At 36.8% G+C, this 17,455-nt stretch overlaps 1 protein-coding gene across 2 annotated transcripts in view; it reads right to left on the minus strand.

Moving 5' to 3' along the window:
* Positions 1-17,455, minus strand: part of TJP1 (tight junction protein 1) — a 165,062-nt gene that overhangs the window by 23,078 nt on the left and 124,529 nt on the right. For both annotated transcript variants that reach the window (XM_050903692.1, XM_050903691.1), the window contains exons 4-12: positions 12,810-12,934; positions 12,490-12,592; positions 10,742-11,021; positions 10,049-10,152; positions 9,122-9,290; positions 8,615-8,759; positions 2,181-2,317; positions 1,526-1,631; positions 536-686 (exon numbers count right to left, since the gene is read on the minus strand). In XM_050903692.1, coding sequence (XP_050759649.1) covers positions 536-686; positions 1,526-1,631; positions 2,181-2,317; positions 8,615-8,759; positions 9,122-9,290; positions 10,049-10,152; positions 10,742-11,021; positions 12,490-12,592; positions 12,810-12,934 — 1,320 coding nt within the window. The remainder of the gene's footprint in view (positions 1-535; positions 687-1,525; positions 1,632-2,180; positions 2,318-8,614; positions 8,760-9,121; positions 9,291-10,048; positions 10,153-10,741; positions 11,022-12,489; positions 12,593-12,809; positions 12,935-17,455) is intronic.

Raw genomic sequence — 17,455 nt, forward strand, 5'->3', positions numbered from 1 at the left:
AATGAAGTAATCAGTTTGATTTAGCATACAACATTATATTATAACAGAGATTTAACTATACAATGGGAAATCTAAATTAACTTATTGATAATATTTTTTTAATTCAGTTTCATACATACACGCCAAGTACATGTATCTCAAGATGTCCCTTGTACCTCTAAATACTCCCACTTTATTTCCTGATAAAAGCATAGCTTCCAGGATAATAGCCAGCTGTTAATTTTATATTCTTTAGATCAATATTATGGAGCACCTATAAACATCAGTAACAGAGTCCTCTGAGAATTTAGTGACCCAACAGTTAAAAAAACCAAACAACTTTATCAACTGAATTAGTCTAAGCAATTGGATGTAAAACTTACTAACCTTCCTAGCAACAGTACAGTAACAGGAAATTTTGCTGCTATTAAGTCACCTAATAAGTACATACAGAAAAAAACCTGTGTGAACTACAAAGGCAATATATTCAATACTAAAAAAGGAAAACCTACTTTGGTACAACAAAACATTTGTACTGTTATTGTTTTTGACGTACCCGGAGAATCTGGTCCCCTTCCTCTAATCCTTCTTTTGCTGCAGGGCTGTCTTCTAGAACACCAGCTACAAATATGCCGACATCATTGCCACCTGCTAGTCGCAAGCCCACACTATCTCCTTTTCTGAATTTGACCAGTTTCATGCTTGGCCTAGAGATTTAGAAAATATTCCACTTAGAGGTGTAATAGCACAAAACATCCTGGTAAATTTGACACTGAACATATGCAAAGAACTAATTTGCCTATCATTTTAATTAGAGGATATTATGCTATGCATACCATTACCTGCTTATCAACTGCAGCATTACAACACACTCATTAGCAGCACTTCAAAAAACCCACCCGTATTTACTTGTTTAGTGGAGTTTGTTAGTCTTAGACTCATACAGTGATTTAAGTGAGGCACTTCGACACTCTCTTCTGAAAATGTTCCTCCTTTTAAAGAGCTGTGCTGGCATATAAATCTATTTTGGCTCTAAAGAGATTAAGATGAATTTGAGATGAAACCAAACTACAATCTATTCTCATGTACGCTAATGTCCATAAAGGAGATCCCAGCTGAAGTAGACTCATTTCCACGTCATGACTTTGCACATTTCTGCAGTGACCTTTATTCATTGCTCTCCAATTATGAAAGGAAAAGAATATGCTACAGTATCTCTCCTCTCTCTGGAGATGGGCACAGGCCAGGAAGCATGTGGGTGCCCAGGGAGAGATAAACACTGCAAATACTTTTCACCAGTTGATCATTGTAACTGCTAATTTCCATAGAAAATTAATAGCCTTAATTGTATATTACATAATGTAAGTGCCAACAAGGCTCAGGAATAAACCCTAAAGTTTTCAACCTAATATTCCTGAACAGAAGTGTCAGGACAGCATATTGGACTTTACATCAGACCATTTATACAGGTTATTCATCACGTTGGATAAAAGCTTGGTTTGCTCAAGGACCAGGCAGATTCGAAGAGAGTTTAGAGTTACATTACCGAAGCATTCCATCTTCGTGGGTCGAGTTGGGTAAAGGACCATCAGATGGACTGACTGGTAAATCCACATCTGGCTGACCTCCTTGTGCATACACTGGCTTTGGTTCTATTAAAATATCAAAAGATTTCAAATGTCCATTTGGTCATTTAAAGATGAGAAAGTAAAACTTAACTTAATTAAGAGCTTAACGACTTCTTTAGTAACCTTCCTCTACCCCACTTAAACCCACTTCAAAGTGAAATATTAGAAACTTACAACAACAGAAAACACTCTCACCGTGCCATTCAAAGCAGTGTGATTACTGGCCTAATTATAACTTCAGTAAAACACCCAAAACTTCCTTTGTACTTCATCAGTACTCTGAACACCATAAAACTACAAGAACTAGGCGGCTTCATGCTCGCAAGACTACTTTCAACCCTGCTGTTTCTCACCTTGATTTATCTGACGTAACTTGTTCATTTTCCATCGGAACTCTTCCCTCAAGAATTCAATTTTTGAAATAAAAATATCAGAAACACTCAAACTACTACTGCTGCATGCCTTGGTCTGTTTTAAGACTTTAAAAATCATTCCACAAATACGCAATGGCATGAAGTCTTTACTGGTCATCCATTCTATAATCCATTAATTAATATATTTTAATGTTTTTACCTGGGAGTGGTGGAGTTTGTTTTTCAGTTCTTTCAACTGCCACCTCTTCCATAGTTTTAGAAATATCATCTGCATTCTTTACAGGTGTAGAGATAGCTCCTGGTTTAGTTATTCTCTCATCTTCTCTGCTTCGAAGACTATATTAGAAAAAAAAAATTCCACTCTGCATATAGAATTGTTTCTATGACATTGGTCTACTAAGACTAAACAATAAATCCTTTCATTCACGAAGTTCAGGTTTGGTGGGTAAGGAATTACCAATTACTATTTAACAATGTTTTGTTCTTAGATTACCACATTATTAATAATTTTTACCATTTCTAAATCTGAGCATTTTGTCTATAACTTCATGTTAATAAAGTACTTCTCTAGACATGGCTATTTAGAAACAGGAAGGACATGGTGAAACAGACTGCTCTCTGCTTCGAGCACAGAAGTCATACGCGTGCTGTATATTGAAAGCTATATAAGAAATTGAGAAGCAAAGGGAAGAACAGGAGAAGAGCAGTTACGATGGTCTTTTTCTACAGGGAGGCGTGAGATCATGGATTTTTAGACTTAATTCTTAGGCTTTGCTGTGATCAAGCTAATTTATCTGCTCCGTTGTGTGGCAGCTGCCCTGGAACGCGAGTGCTGCTGGTGTGGCTCTTGGTATGGCTTTGCAGAGATAAAAGGTAGAACACAAACATGCCCCCTCTCTCTTCCGAGAGGATGAGGCCTTTAATCCACAGCTATGACAAGACAGGAGTACTTATACATGCATTCATCCATGTCTTTTTACTAAAATACAACTCGCTGCTTCTTACGCATTTCCTGTATATGTTACAGTGTAAAACAAAGGCATATATGACAAGTTAAAAAAGAAAAAAGTATCTCTTGTTCTTTAAATGATGAGAGCAACTAAAGCTCAAAAGAACATGCCTATTCCTTTACCTCAAAAGATCAGGTATTTTCATATTGCTATATGTACAGCCTCCAGCTGTACCATAGCAGAACTGAACAGAACATACGCTGTATGTCAAAATGTTAACTGTTACACTGCTATCTGTTGAATAGTAAATAATTTAATAGGGTTGGAGCAGATGAACATTAATAATCAGCTAGAAAATCAGAAGTAGATCAATACACCAAAGAGACAGTCTTAATTCCAGAGCATGTACATTTAAAAAAAAAAAAAGTCATTTGAGATGCTCAAAATATATATTCAATTTCTAAGAGTTGGCAAATAAGCAAGGATATAGAAAGTATTTGAGACAAGACAGACAAACAAATCACAACCTTTTATATAATATCAGATTTAATTGCCAAGGAGGGGAAAATAGGTACTTCCTCAAAGATAACAACAGCTTGGTCAGTAGGTGCAAGTCCATCTCCTCTCATAAAGGAGAGGTCTGTATTGGGGAGAAAAAAAGAAAAGTTTCTCACTACTAACAGCTAGATGGTGCTCCTAGGCAATAATGAGTATCACTTTCCATAAAGTACAAACGTATCCAAAAAATCCATTACACAGAGTAAAGACTGTTTATTTTAATCAGAAATGCTACTTCAAGAGTTGGAAGTATGACTTAGGAAAACAGACCTCAGCAAATCTACTCATCCAAGATGTGCAAGAAAGAATAAAAGAAATAGTAAACATATAAATACAAGCAGAATGTACTTTCCTGAAGTAATGTGAGGTTTGAAACATCAGAAACAAAGCTTAGCTATTCAGTCAAGACATACTAAGACTTTTCAGTACTTTCTTCTGCCAGTTTTAAAACTGTGTGCCTGAAGGCAGCTAAAAAAAAAAACCCAAAACAACAGAATACAGAAAAATACTGCAATCATCACAACAATCTGGGAAGACACAGGCATCCTTGCACTGTAAACAATCATCTCGTTATAAGTCATTGGTAAAAACAAGTACAGCAGCCTAATTTTTAAAATCATTATTTGTGCCTTTTTTATTCAGATAAACCCCTTTTGGGGGGCTTCCAGAGTTGATTAAAATGATGCTAAAACCATTACGTCTAGCAAAATGAAAAGTAAGCATTTATCCTTCTACTCTGCTCCCCAACTTCACCGATAAAAAATTTCTAATTCCTCTTTCAGATTTCCAGCTTATTTTCATTTGTACATAAAATTAAGTGCATAAGCTAAGAGCTTATATATTTTACTTCCAGCACTAGACTAAAATATAACTGGGCTCCTCATTCCCTTGAAAATAGTTCCTGGCTTGTTAAAAACAGACACATACATTTAGCTGTTTAAATGCATACTAAGTGTCTTACAAACAAAAAAAGTCCTGTAGTAGTGTAAGCTACAACTAATTCCCCTTCCCGTCCAGAGATTTTTGAGTAATGAGCACTAGTTAATGAGACATTACAGTACATTTCCCCGAGCCCTCTCTACCTGTTTCCAAGCATCTCCTAATGCTTAACAGAAGTGTTATTCCAAAATAGTAGTATCTGTTTTGCTTTAAAAATAAGGCCAAAAATACTGCAGTTACTACACAAGGACAAAGTTCATTTTACGTTTTCTCTCCACATTGTCCCAAACCACTGTAATTTTATGCTGCTTTTATACCTGCACATATCAAAAAAGAGCATAAGTATGGAAGAAAATAGCTCTCAATAACAGTAACTAAAATACAGACACAGAGCACAGCACAAAATAGAGTTAGGTAAATATCTGAAGCAATAGGCTTCTAGACTGGGCTACTGCTATGCATGTAGGCAAATACACCCTGCCAAGTAAAATGCCTGCAAAAGGTCAGTTCTACTCTACGTAAGACAACAAAGTTTAAATGGGAAAAAGCTGATAAACACAATTCTGATAGAACAAAAAGGAAAAATCAGAACAGCAGGAGAGTAGACTTTTTCTTGATTTTGCTTACGTTGTCCAGTAAGCACTGACTATTTCACATTGCAAGACAATACAGGAAACAACTTGATGCTGTCACTGGTTCTAGATGATGGAAACTTGTTAAAAACTGACAGCTGCACTTCCCAAGAGACAAAAGTATTGTTCACTGTGTGCACTGTGACACTATTGTTTAACATCTGTGCTGTGTAAGGGCCCCCTTTACCTCACTTCCTCCCTCTTTTTTTTTTTTTTAAAGTATGCCTAAGAGAAGGATTTTTAAATAACTTTCAGTCACAAAATGCAGTCAGCTACACACTAGTGCCATTAACTGTGGCTATTACTTCAGAACAAAAAAAGATTGTCTGCAACACACAGAATGTTTGTTTGCACAGAAAAAGTTTTGAAAAATATGAACATGCAGGCTCTTTACAAATGTGTTTTTAGCACATCTCAAACTGTTTAGCATGAGAAGACAGTAAGAGCCAAGAGGCATCTTCCTAAGTGCATTCAAAATAGGGTAGATTTTTGTCCTATATTCCAGTTTTTCAACTTGTTTTGAAAATGAACAGAACAACAAGTCTCTCATGCTATCTATAAATTGACAACTGTATTATGGAAGTCAACCTCATCCTTCCGGAAATAAGGATGACATCTACAGGGATTTCTTGAAGCTACCACATCTTTCTTGCTGAGGCTGAAGTGTTAAACATATCAGAAAATCTTTTTCCTATTCCAGTACCCGGGTGAGGAAGGCAGCACAGGAGAGAGTTCCCAAGGGGGATTTCTTTTGATTGGTAAAGGGCAGCCCAGAGACATAATTTGGCAGGCTTGCCAGCACCTGGCTGTAAATGCCACTTTTCAGGATGAGTCACACCAAAAGCTTATCTAGCTCAACAACTGGTTACTGCCAGCAGCAAGACCAGATAGGTAAGAAAGAGTATATAAGATACTTTCCCCTCAAGTACTCTCCAACTTAGGGTGCAGAGACCTCTTTTGCTCATTCTAGCTTTTTAAGTACAGCTCTTCGCAGATTATACAAAGTTGTCTTATGTTATCTGACATTCCATAAAAGATGCATTTTTTTTCTCTGCCTAAACAGTTGTTGTTCTGCATATCTTTAAAATTACATGCATCTTTTAAAACTGTACTTAACCTTTAAAACACGATCCGCTCAGATAGCTCCTCCTCAAAACCAGGACATATTTGCATCTTATATTTCACTTAGTGCCTAATTCAGCATCAGCTGGCTATAAGTTTTCCAAGTCTCCACGGCTATGAGTATTTATCTGTATCTGGATATTTGTAAGATTCATTCTCTGGATTCTTTTCAGGACTGACTATAGATAATTTTCAATCCTCCACAAGTGAAAAAAACCATACAAGCATAATAAGTCCTTTTTATTAGTAAATTAAAAAGAACGTGTTCTAGAATCTGAGTTTTAGAAAGACTGTTCAAGTGACATCTATGAATTTCCTCTGGACTAAAGAAAACTACAAGTGCTACTTAGTGCTTTGACAGAATGTTCAAATAGCAATTGTTATGGAAATTCTATATCCAGGAAAACTGCAGGCACACTGGTGTACACACCAGTATGGAATACTGAAAGATGGACAACATTGAAGACCCTGCCAGACCCCAAAGCAATACTGAAGCAAGTCTGCTGGCAGATTTCTGTACTCAAGTGCACACCTAAGTGTCAGTCTAGTTAAGCTTGTATGAAAGGAGTAAGAGGATTCCCCTGGAATTTCTCTCCTCATTAACATACAAACGTTTGGCAGAACACGGTCTAAATAAAGACGCATTATCTTCAATACATTTTTTATGTCCTCAAACTCAGTTTGAGGACTTTTTGCACCTTTTCTTCCTCAGCTTGTTGTTCTCAAGCTTTTTTCCCCCCCTCCAGATTTTTCACCAAACTTTAAAAAATGAAGCAGTTGCAACTAATTTGATCTTACAGCAGATTTGAACTTGCACAAATAACCACTACAAGGAGAAGCTGCTTTTAACATGTTTTTCTTTATGTGGCTCAGGGCCCAGATTTTTCTGATCTTGAAAGGGACATGTCCAACAGGAAGTCAATCCATGCCAAGGTAGCTCTTGTTCATAAAGTAGATATAGCGGATGCATTCAGAGTTGAGATAACTTCAAAGTTCCTTCTCAGGAAGGATTTAATTCTTCTGACAGTGTAGTCCACAGGGAGGAAGTGACCATCTACCTAAACCACTGTAATAGGACAGGAAAGCACTAATACTAGGGTAAGTCAGAGTTTCAGTTTTGATGGATTTTTTTTTTTTCCCCCCTCCCTCCACAAGCCCTTTTCACACTGCATTAGAAATGCATGTCAAGAAATAAAGGTTTTAAATCTGACAGAGACCTCACAACCTTCACAATCAAGTCCCTGCATTTGGAACCCTGCTTTTAAGTTTTTCCCACTAAAGTGGGGTTCCTACTTGAAAACTAACTTTTATGCCTTGTGGTCCCTCCAAACGACACGCATGTAAGAGAAGCGACGATGTCTGTAATCCATAACCCCAACTAGGTGCACATGTAGGCAAGATCCGTCTTGCAGTTTTATTAACCCTTAAAAGACTCTAAAAACCTTGAAGGTGTGTTATTTTCCCCTTGGGCAAACAAAATGTTATTAATAACCAATGAGGCTTATCTTAGTTTTATGGAACAGCCAGCTGCAATTTGTTTTTCAGAATTTTTGACGGCATCTAAAAATCTTCAAATACAGGCTCTGAATTTGGAATTTGCAACAAATCAATTCTAACTTTTGCTCCATCATCTATGAGCACTCAGAAGGTAAACTTTTCTCTTACAAATATTTAGCAGACTAAAATCCAACATTGAAATTCTATTTCAATAAATTAAAAAGTCCATTTCCAACAAACTGTGGAAATGCAAAACAGGACAGATGCATGTTATTCAAGACTAAAGTTTCACATGGTAGAAGAAAAAATTCCAAACCATACAATAGACTACTTCTCTCTGAATTCATGTAAAGTTAGACTTACCTACTTCAGAATTACCATGAATGTCCCACTACCAAGTTCAAATATTAAAAACTACATTCCAAAAGCTAAATCTGCTGTGCAATACACCTTCTTTTGTAGGAATTAAATGTATTCAGAAACATAAGATAGCTTTTAAAGAAGGCTAGTGAGGAAAATAAAAAGCCTATGCCTAAAAAAGCAAGATTTCAACAAGTTTACCCAGGTTGGACATTCAATAAGAACTGTGCTACTAGTCATCTCAAATATGCTTGCAGCTAGCTGCGTTCTAACACCAAAATATAATTGCATATGCTTCAATAATGTATATCACTATCAAACTTACTTTGACATTCATACAACCACGCTCTAAGATTATGTTTAAAAAAGGGATAACACTGAAGTTAAAGGTTCAATTTCTCCTGAAGTCTAAGAAAATTTGGATCATTGTCAGCTGCATCTCTTCAGAAAGAATGCCATGTTATTACTACCATAGTTCTGCATCACATTTGTTACACTGTATAAATCCAAGCACTCCTACAACTTATATGTCACATTAAATAGTTGATTTAGAAATAATACAATGCTGTCATCACCTGCCGTTGCTGGGCTGCTGTGGAGAATGTCTGGAATGGTCTGAAGGCTCTGACCTCTGGTCAGGAGATCGTGAACGACTGCGGCGGGGCCTGTCATGTGATCGGTTGGAATGATCTGATGCCAGCGACTGAATTTCTGAAATGTCTGTTAAATAAAAGTTGTTTTCTCATGAAATGATTGTAATTAAAATGGTGGCGTGACCTGCTCAAATGGAAATAAGCTTTTGCAGAGAATTTTTATGAAGATGTTAAATCTATGTTTATTATTTCAAAACAACTAAACTTAATATTCCTGAAAGAACAATTGCAAGAATAAGAACTGTATCTTTTTCTCCACTGTTTTTGAAGGTGTAGATTTCAATCACATTCAAACAAGAATTTACCCACATGACAATCTTACTCCTAACTCTTCTCCTCCCCACCCTCTCATCCCACTTAGGTATTTCACATCTTCACACCACAGGGAATTCTTCTCTCCTTTTGGAAATCAAGTTTATCTATACTCACCATCTCTTTCTGAAGCATTAGCAGAATGAATACTGTCAGAAAGATCAGGGACATTCAACAGTGTAGCTCGTTCATCTCGCTGAACAACCATCTTCAACTTGCCTTTTGACCTTTCTATTAGTGTTTTTGCATCTGCTAAGGACATGTTTTCTGTCACTGTGCCATTTATCTGGAACAGAGTAAGAAAAGAGCAGATATAAAACTTACTGAAAAAAACAGTGAATCTCCAGTAAAAATAGTGGCTTTTTGTCTGATGATATTTAGAAATAGCTAGAGGTATTTATCAAATTACCACAATACAATGGAACACTATTGGGCTCATCCAAACTATAACATAATATAGAAAATTATTTTTATCTTTCAAAGACAAAGCCTCTACCACTAATACAAAACTTTTAAAGTATTAGTTATGGTTTTTGAACCAGCACTGCTATACTCAATGGAATAAGGAATGGTATGTTTTTCTGCACCAACACACTTACAGTAGTATCTTGAAATAAAAATTGTTAGTACGAATTGAAAATCCCTGGGTATATTGATTTCTACAAAAATCAAAATTCAACCCGAAGGCAAGTTTTAGTGTTGCTCAATAGCACAATTCCACAACATTATATTGTATAACTAAGCACGTAGGGCCAAAGTCTCATACCATCCCAAATATTTTCTGTTATGCATTTACAGTGGGCACCATTTGCCTGAATAAGGCCTGGGGAATAACAACAACAACAAAAATCACAAAGGCTTTATAATTTTCCTTTCCTTAGAGAGGTTGATTTATACTTAAATTTATTGACCTTTGAAAAAATTTAATAAAAAAAGATAAATCTTCTACTAACAATAACTATGCTATTAAGAGATAGCTAATTCTATGAACAGTTATATCAATGAGTTTTCCCTTTGAACAAACACCCCCACCATTTACTATACCTTCAGTACAACATCTCCTTCCTGAATATTGCCATCTCTTGCTGCCAGGCTATCCTGTGATATCTCTTTCACAAATATGTGGCTTGCCAACCGTAGACCATACTCTTTATATAACAGCAATAAAAGAAAAAAGGAAACTGATGAAGCTACAGTAAAAAAAAGGAGGGAGGCATCTGAAGATTCACAACACTGCTTTAGACAACATTTACACTAGAAACACAACGAGGAGAGTGAACTTCGCACATGAAGGGTTGTATGGAATTACGCTATAGAGTTACCATTATATAAATCTCTTTTCTAACTCTGCCTGTAATCATAGGTGTTGTTCAATACCTTAATTTAGATGCTACCTACAATTTTCCCTCTTTCAAATAAGACAGACACTGAAGACTCAAGTAAAATATATGGAAGGTATGTAGCAACTGACTCCCAGATGTCAGGTGCACAGTTGGGATTTGTTTACACTATATAATACTTTACCCTTAATTAAGCACATGTGTTTTGGAATATGAAAAATACCACCAGAAATACAATAGCAGTTTAAGTTTTCAGCTAGCTCCTGGTAAAATGGGCAAACAAACCGTTAACAGCACTGTTCATACAGTCCATAAAGCCCTTAACACAACATTGACTGAAGCAATTGGCCTTTAAAAACCAGCAAAAGTCTTAGCAAGAGAATTACATACAAGTTACCTTCATTTTTCCTCGATTTCACCAGTGTTACTTTGGTAGGTTTTGCAGGCTGACTGGAAGTAACCGACCTTCTGTCTGATCTCGGTGATAAGCTTCTCTCTCTGCTAGCACTTCGATCTCTTACCCAGCTCTTCTCATGTCTTCTGTTGGCACTTGGACCACCACGGCTGCTTCTTGGATCACGTAGCTCTTCTTCATAGCTATCATCCTCATTTTCAGACACTGGTTCAGGTTCTGGTCGAGCCACTGGAATCTGAATTTTCTTCATCCTTCGGATAGTCTACAACCAAACACTAGATATCAGCCTCCGGCTGTGTAATGCTAATGCTGTTACTAGATGTCAGAAGCCAAGCTAATCCCAAAACTCAAAAGAAAACATACAGATGTATTTGTGAATGCTCTGAATTCTTGCATCCTCATTATAAAATTCTATTCAGTTAATACAGGAGACTCATCAATACAGATTACTAGAAACCTGTTTTTGAGGGGAGGGGGTATGTTTGTTTTTACAGTTGTTTTAGTCCTTTTTTGCTTCCGCAAAAGTGGCAAAAGGGTAAGAATAACGGCCGTTGTAGCATAATGTGATATTCTGTCTTCACAGAGCTGCATATTTGAATGCCCTCTCTCTTTGCTTAAACCCACAAATCAGCTACCGGCCCTGCTAAAAACTTCTTTTGCTAACATGTAATCTACTGTATACTCAGTGTGTTATTGACAGCAATTCTCCTCAACTTTGAAGCCTCCCAATCTTCCAAAGCAATGTTTTTATGCAAGCCACAGAGGAAAGGGAACATTTCCACTGAAAGTTCAAAGTTGGTTTGCGCTAACGTAGACAGCTGTTTCTAGAATAAGACCCAACCCTGTTTAGAGGTTTATTTGCTATGTGTTACAGAACTGAACCAAGTTATACCATGAAGTTTTAATTAATTGCTTTTCTCTACATAAATCTACACACCAAATACTTAAGATACTGGAAGCCCTGCACAGCTTGCCACACATTGTTTTGTGTAAGCTTTAAAGAATCACTGAATCTACAAATGCAAAACACGACTCAATTTTTTGCAACTGTATTAAAGCACACAAGAGCACTAGAAATCTGTCAGCACAAAAGCTTTTCTACAAGCCCTAGAAATCTGTTTTCCTGAATTAAGAAATTGTTAAAGATTGTGCATTTGCGTTCTATTTTTTGTAATGTAAATCTCAAACTTCTACAGAAAGCTGGATTACTACCCTTTAGTGATGACCTGTTCCGTTTTGCAAAGTTCAAAAGCCAACCACTTTGAATAAGCCTACAAAATTATAGGAATTAAGGTAATTATACTTTATTTTGGCAAACTGCTTAGTGAGCATAAAACCAACTATGTTAGTGTCTGAACAGCGGGTAAAGTCCTCTAGCATGCACCAGCCTTTGAAAAACTTGATAGAAGAGCACTCAAGAAAGCAAAGAAATATTAAAAAAAGCTGAGAATTGAGCTTTTGGCAATCTGAGAAGAACTTTACCATAAAGAAAAGGAGTCTGAAGTATCCAGTGGCACACTACCCAAACATCATCATTCACATTTTAAAAAAAAATTTTGAGTGACCCACATGATAAACATGTCATGATCATCACTTAAACCTGAAGCATCACACAGGTATTATCCAAGTACCTTGCATCATGCATGTATTTCACAGCAGACATTACACCTTTTCACTTTTGCTCTGTAACTATGGAATTTAAGTAAGCTTAAATCAAGACATTCACTTACAATTTTGGCATTCTTCCCACTTTTCCTCAGCTGCTGAACAGCAAACGCATGCTCGACATTATCCATTGAAACGCCATTAACCATTGCAACACGGTCATTTTCTCTAAATGAAAAACATCACAATGCACAGCATAAATACTTTATGCCAAGGGGAAAATATTGGGGAATGGGTGTCCCTGAACAAAATACCTGTATTATAAACCTACTATACAAACAGTTACAGATAGGTATCTTGAGAGCAAAACAATTAAGAGGCTAAGCTACCACTGACAAAGATGAATGCCCCCCAAATCAGAATCTAGGTATAGTCTAGCACTTACTGTAGCAGTCCTTCTGCTGGGCCTCCTTTCAGCACATCAGAAATAACTATTGATGTCTCACCACTCTGAAAGTGAGGATTATCTCTTCCTCCAGATATCGCAATACCAAATCCAAATCCAGGGGCCTATAATGTAACAAGAGAAATATTTTTACTTTCCAATATTTACATGGTCACAATTCACATTCCTGTGTCAAACACAAAGAGGTCCTATGGGATGAATGCAACTTTTTGGAAGAACGAAGGATCAATGAACCAGGCAATGCTATGCAATCCAAGAACAGGAGAGAGATTAAAAATAAATTTAAAAACCACTTTTAGAAGGCAGAGAGTTTCAGACTAACTACCCAATCTCTCCCAAGAGCAAAATATTAGAGTTCCCATTTGCATTTTTATGGCCTGGGCCTCAGGTGGTCATCAGTAAGACCTCAGTCTTCAGTAAGCACAACATACCATACCACTGTGTTGAGATATTGATTCAAACCCGTATCGCTTCCTGCAACACTTTCTTTGAGGTTTCACATTATGGTATTTACGCAGCTTGACCTCAGTTAGCTCAGGAACTGACAGGATCGCAGCACACAGTAGTATGACTGCAGGCTCAGTTCTTAGGAATAATACCAAGATCACTTGTACCATTAAATACATCAAAACCTTGTCAGCACTTGCAAATCACCTGCATCTTAACAAAAGTAATTTGCTTCAATCTTTTCCCTCTAGGGTGACCTACCACTACAGCAAGGTCAATGCCTCTGAAAAGTTATTCCTGTTAGGTATTTCAAGATACAACAACGATGCTTAGATTTCTGCCTGGAAGCAGTGAGGGTGGGAAATAAACTTTCTAAATATAACTGATTTGCAAACTATCTAGCTCTTCCATCATTGCCCAGAAAACATTGTCAGAAGGATATTACCTTTTAAATGCTGTATTTTGTGCAATAATTTATTCTGAAATTTTCAACTATGCAAAATATAGTCACTGGATGGAAAAGCTCATGTTTCCGTCAGTTCCTCCTCTCCCTTTCACACAGCATACACTCCATGCTGGCAGACTTATCCCTTTCTTTTTCAGACTTTTTGACAAACATGACCCAGCTTTAGCAATGAGTTTCAAAACCTTACAGTGACAGCAGAAGCAACATGGCAGTCTGCATCTGGCTGTAAGACACATGATGTTCAGCTTTTCGGACCGTAATTACTGCTCCAAAAACCTGTTTCCTATTTCTCCCCAAAATAGAGGTCATAAAAAGATGGTCCAGATTCAGCCTGTAAGCAGTGAATAGGACCATACAGTATTAAAACAAAGATTTGGAGATTCACTGTTCAGAAATCTATTTCAGTCAGCAAATACTGTTGCCGGGTATGAAGAAAATAAGTTGGTCTAACAGGTGTGGAGGGGTACACGTTACTGCTTCTTTTACATCCATTTTAATTCATTAAAGGAAGACTGGACATCTTTTCAAGATACATTCCAGCCAGATCAACCAGAAATCATGGCTGGGATTCAAGAATTACTAAGTGAAACCCTGTGCCATGCAGGAGGATGGTCTAAAGGATCATAATGACTACTTATGACCAGAGCTGAGGTTTTCTTTCAGTTTTATTTTTTAAATAGTTGACAAAGAGAATATATAATAGCCTATGAAAATATGTAACAAAACCATCTTTCAAAACACTATTATTTCCCCTTTCTCATGCCACTGCTTCATCTTTCAGTTTTCCATTACTCTAACAAACAGAATTCAGTTTGCACTATATTTGAGCGGGGAAGGAAAGGGAGAAGAGAGATAATAATAAATGCATTTATGTCAAACTTCATTTAAATTTTGTTCTCCTTTCCTTACACCATAAAACAACCCAACAACAAAAAACCCACATTCTCATAGTTCTCCACTCACGAAAAGATATACAATCATCAGGCTAAGGCCAGCAGCGATGCAGAAACTCACTGTAAACTTGCTGCTTGCCATTCTATTTTTTTTTAGAGTAGATTTGCAAACCAAATCACCAATATTAAGATGACTAGTTTCATGCTTTAATGTTCTTCTTTTCAAGAAGCCCTGAAACAATACAGTCTCATATACAGCAGTCAAAAAAGACCACAAGTCAGATAAAGGCTAATAACATAAATCAAAGTCTTAAGAAATACTCCAAATTAGAAAGTTCAAATCAAACCCTAAATCTTTTTGAAAATTTAAGAGCTCAAATAAGAAACTTTCCAGTAAACCTCAGCCTACTACTTTTCATTATATCCTGCTGCCTACCATCATCTTAACTGATAAACAATAAACTGAACTACTGAAAGTCAAACCTAGCTCCTAGACATGTCTGGAAATAGCAAGATGTCGATCACTACAAATTATACAAGATACAAACATTATCTTAACTAAAAATGCATTTTAAAAAAAATCTGCCACATCACAAATTTACCTGTCCGATGTTGTAGTGACAACACAAGGAAAAAAAGGAACTGTACTATTTTGCTCTTCCACAGTAAGGCAGCATGGGAGAAGCAGAAAGGTATGTACATACCTGGTTTCTGTTCTTTGGGGGAAGGAGACACATCTAACACAGACACAGAAAACTTGAGCTCCAAGTATGAAGAAACCCACATAATATACAAAGTGCATGGCTCCTCCATCAAATCCTTTACAGTTAAGTATATAAAAACAAAAGATCTCTCAATAAAAGATAAACTGTAGCTACCTGATAAGCTTTAACTGAACTTGAGACTGGCTCAATCTCTTAAGAGGTAAGTAGCAGTCCAGGAAGTTGGAAGGGTAATAAAGAAAGGGAACAAAAACTCTTGGTTAGAAGTTCAAGCTTCTCCTCCCCCCAAAAAGTTTATAGTAAGTCTTTTGACAATAGTGCTGGAATTCACCAGCTACTGTGTTAAATCACAGCACAGTCAGACTGCTTATATGCTCTGTTCCAGATTCTCTAAGATATCTGAAGCACACAGATGAAAAAAAAAAAAAAAAATCATCTGATGTTTGAACCATATCAAAGTGCCTGAACTGACACATGTATACTGCAACTACTTGGATTAAGTATACTCTGTCCCTAATTTCTAATGACGTCTCTGGAAAGTAAAGGTCAGAAAGAAACCCTTCAAAAGAAGTGAGCGAAGCTGCATTCTTCAACAAGAACTCCCTATGCAAAGCACGCCCTTCTCTTTTATAAGGTTCATCTTCCAAAGTTTATATACCACACTACCCCCTTTTTAAAGGGCCATTACAGGATCAAAACATGTTCAAAAAACAAAACATGTATCTTTTCAAGGTATGTAATAACACTTCTGAACTACCATTAATTGGTTTATAAAACAGTAACTGCCCCCTATAACAATGCAGAAACATTTTTAAAATGTTTAATACCTCAGACACTGACATGATAAAAATGCTAGTCAGTACACTACACAGATAGAATACCTTACATAGTACCTGCTAAGCTGGCTTTTTTGTTTTTTCTTCAGAAAGAAGTTGCATACAAATGATATCTACTTTCCTATAATTTGATGATGACTACCAAAACTGCTTTTTGTTTTTACAGTTTTGGCTACCTTTATGGAGCCCAGAAAGAGTTAAAGGTATCCTACTCTGCCATACACAGGAGCAATGGAGTTACAGTAGAGAACAGCACAGGCTTAAAACAAAGTAAAATTGTCCTGTTGGTAATTCTAGCACTGATAAAAATGAGTCTCAAAACAGGAATAAACATAGTCAAGAATATCCTGTGTATCTTTGCTAACACACACACGCCACCTAACAAACTACCTGCATTTCCCCTCTATTTTTAAGGCTGCTTATTGTAATAGATGTTAGTGGTCCTTACTCCTTAACTAGTTTTGATTAAATACCATTAATAAAAAAACAATTAAAATGGAGAAAGAAACCATGGTTACATAGTTTCTTTGGGGCACTTGGAGGGACAACAGATCTGCTTGGCATTAAGCAGATACTTGTGAAGAGACAAGAGATGATCTAGAATGACACCAAGTCCGGACTTCTCTGCCTCTCCCAAGGCGACTTACTAAGGTTTTAGACAAATTTATTCTGGATCAGATTCTTGCAATGACTTGTCTAGCCTCATTTCTGAAGGCAAATACTGACAGAACGTACAAAAAAGTTTGGTGAATCCCAAGAGCTTTGCAGATGTACCAGTAAAATAGGAAGCCAGTAACGTGAAGCCTGACTCGCATCTACCCTGCAGAAATTCAGCACATGTTAAATGTCATTAATTCCATCATTCACAGCCAGCTTACTGCCCTCAGCTAAGCCAAAATCAGAGGGACTTTTTAGCGTGCCTCACTAGAGAAAGCAAGTTCAGTTCTTCAAAGTGGTTTTTTTGTGTGGCTGACAGTAGATCGTCTCTAGCAGTTCTGTAGCTTAGTCAAGTGGAGCAGATAAACTCACATAGAAAATATTCTACAACCACTCAGAGTGGCATTTCGAGTCTATTCCAGTTCTATTAACTTCTAGATACCTTTGAGGATAACTGAGATCTGGGTGCATTTCACTCCTCCTGACTAAACTGAAGTAACCTCATTTACTTGACAATCTAACACTACAAGAATGTCACAAGAAAAGCAAAATCAAAAACCTCACAAGCAAATATGCAGTCGCTCTCTTAAATCCTCTTCCCAAT

This window comes from Gymnogyps californianus, chromosome 11 (genome assembly GCF_018139145.2).
Source record: "Gymnogyps californianus isolate 813 chromosome 11, ASM1813914v2, whole genome shotgun sequence".
NCBI lineage: Eukaryota > Metazoa > Chordata > Aves > Accipitriformes > Cathartidae > Gymnogyps > Gymnogyps californianus.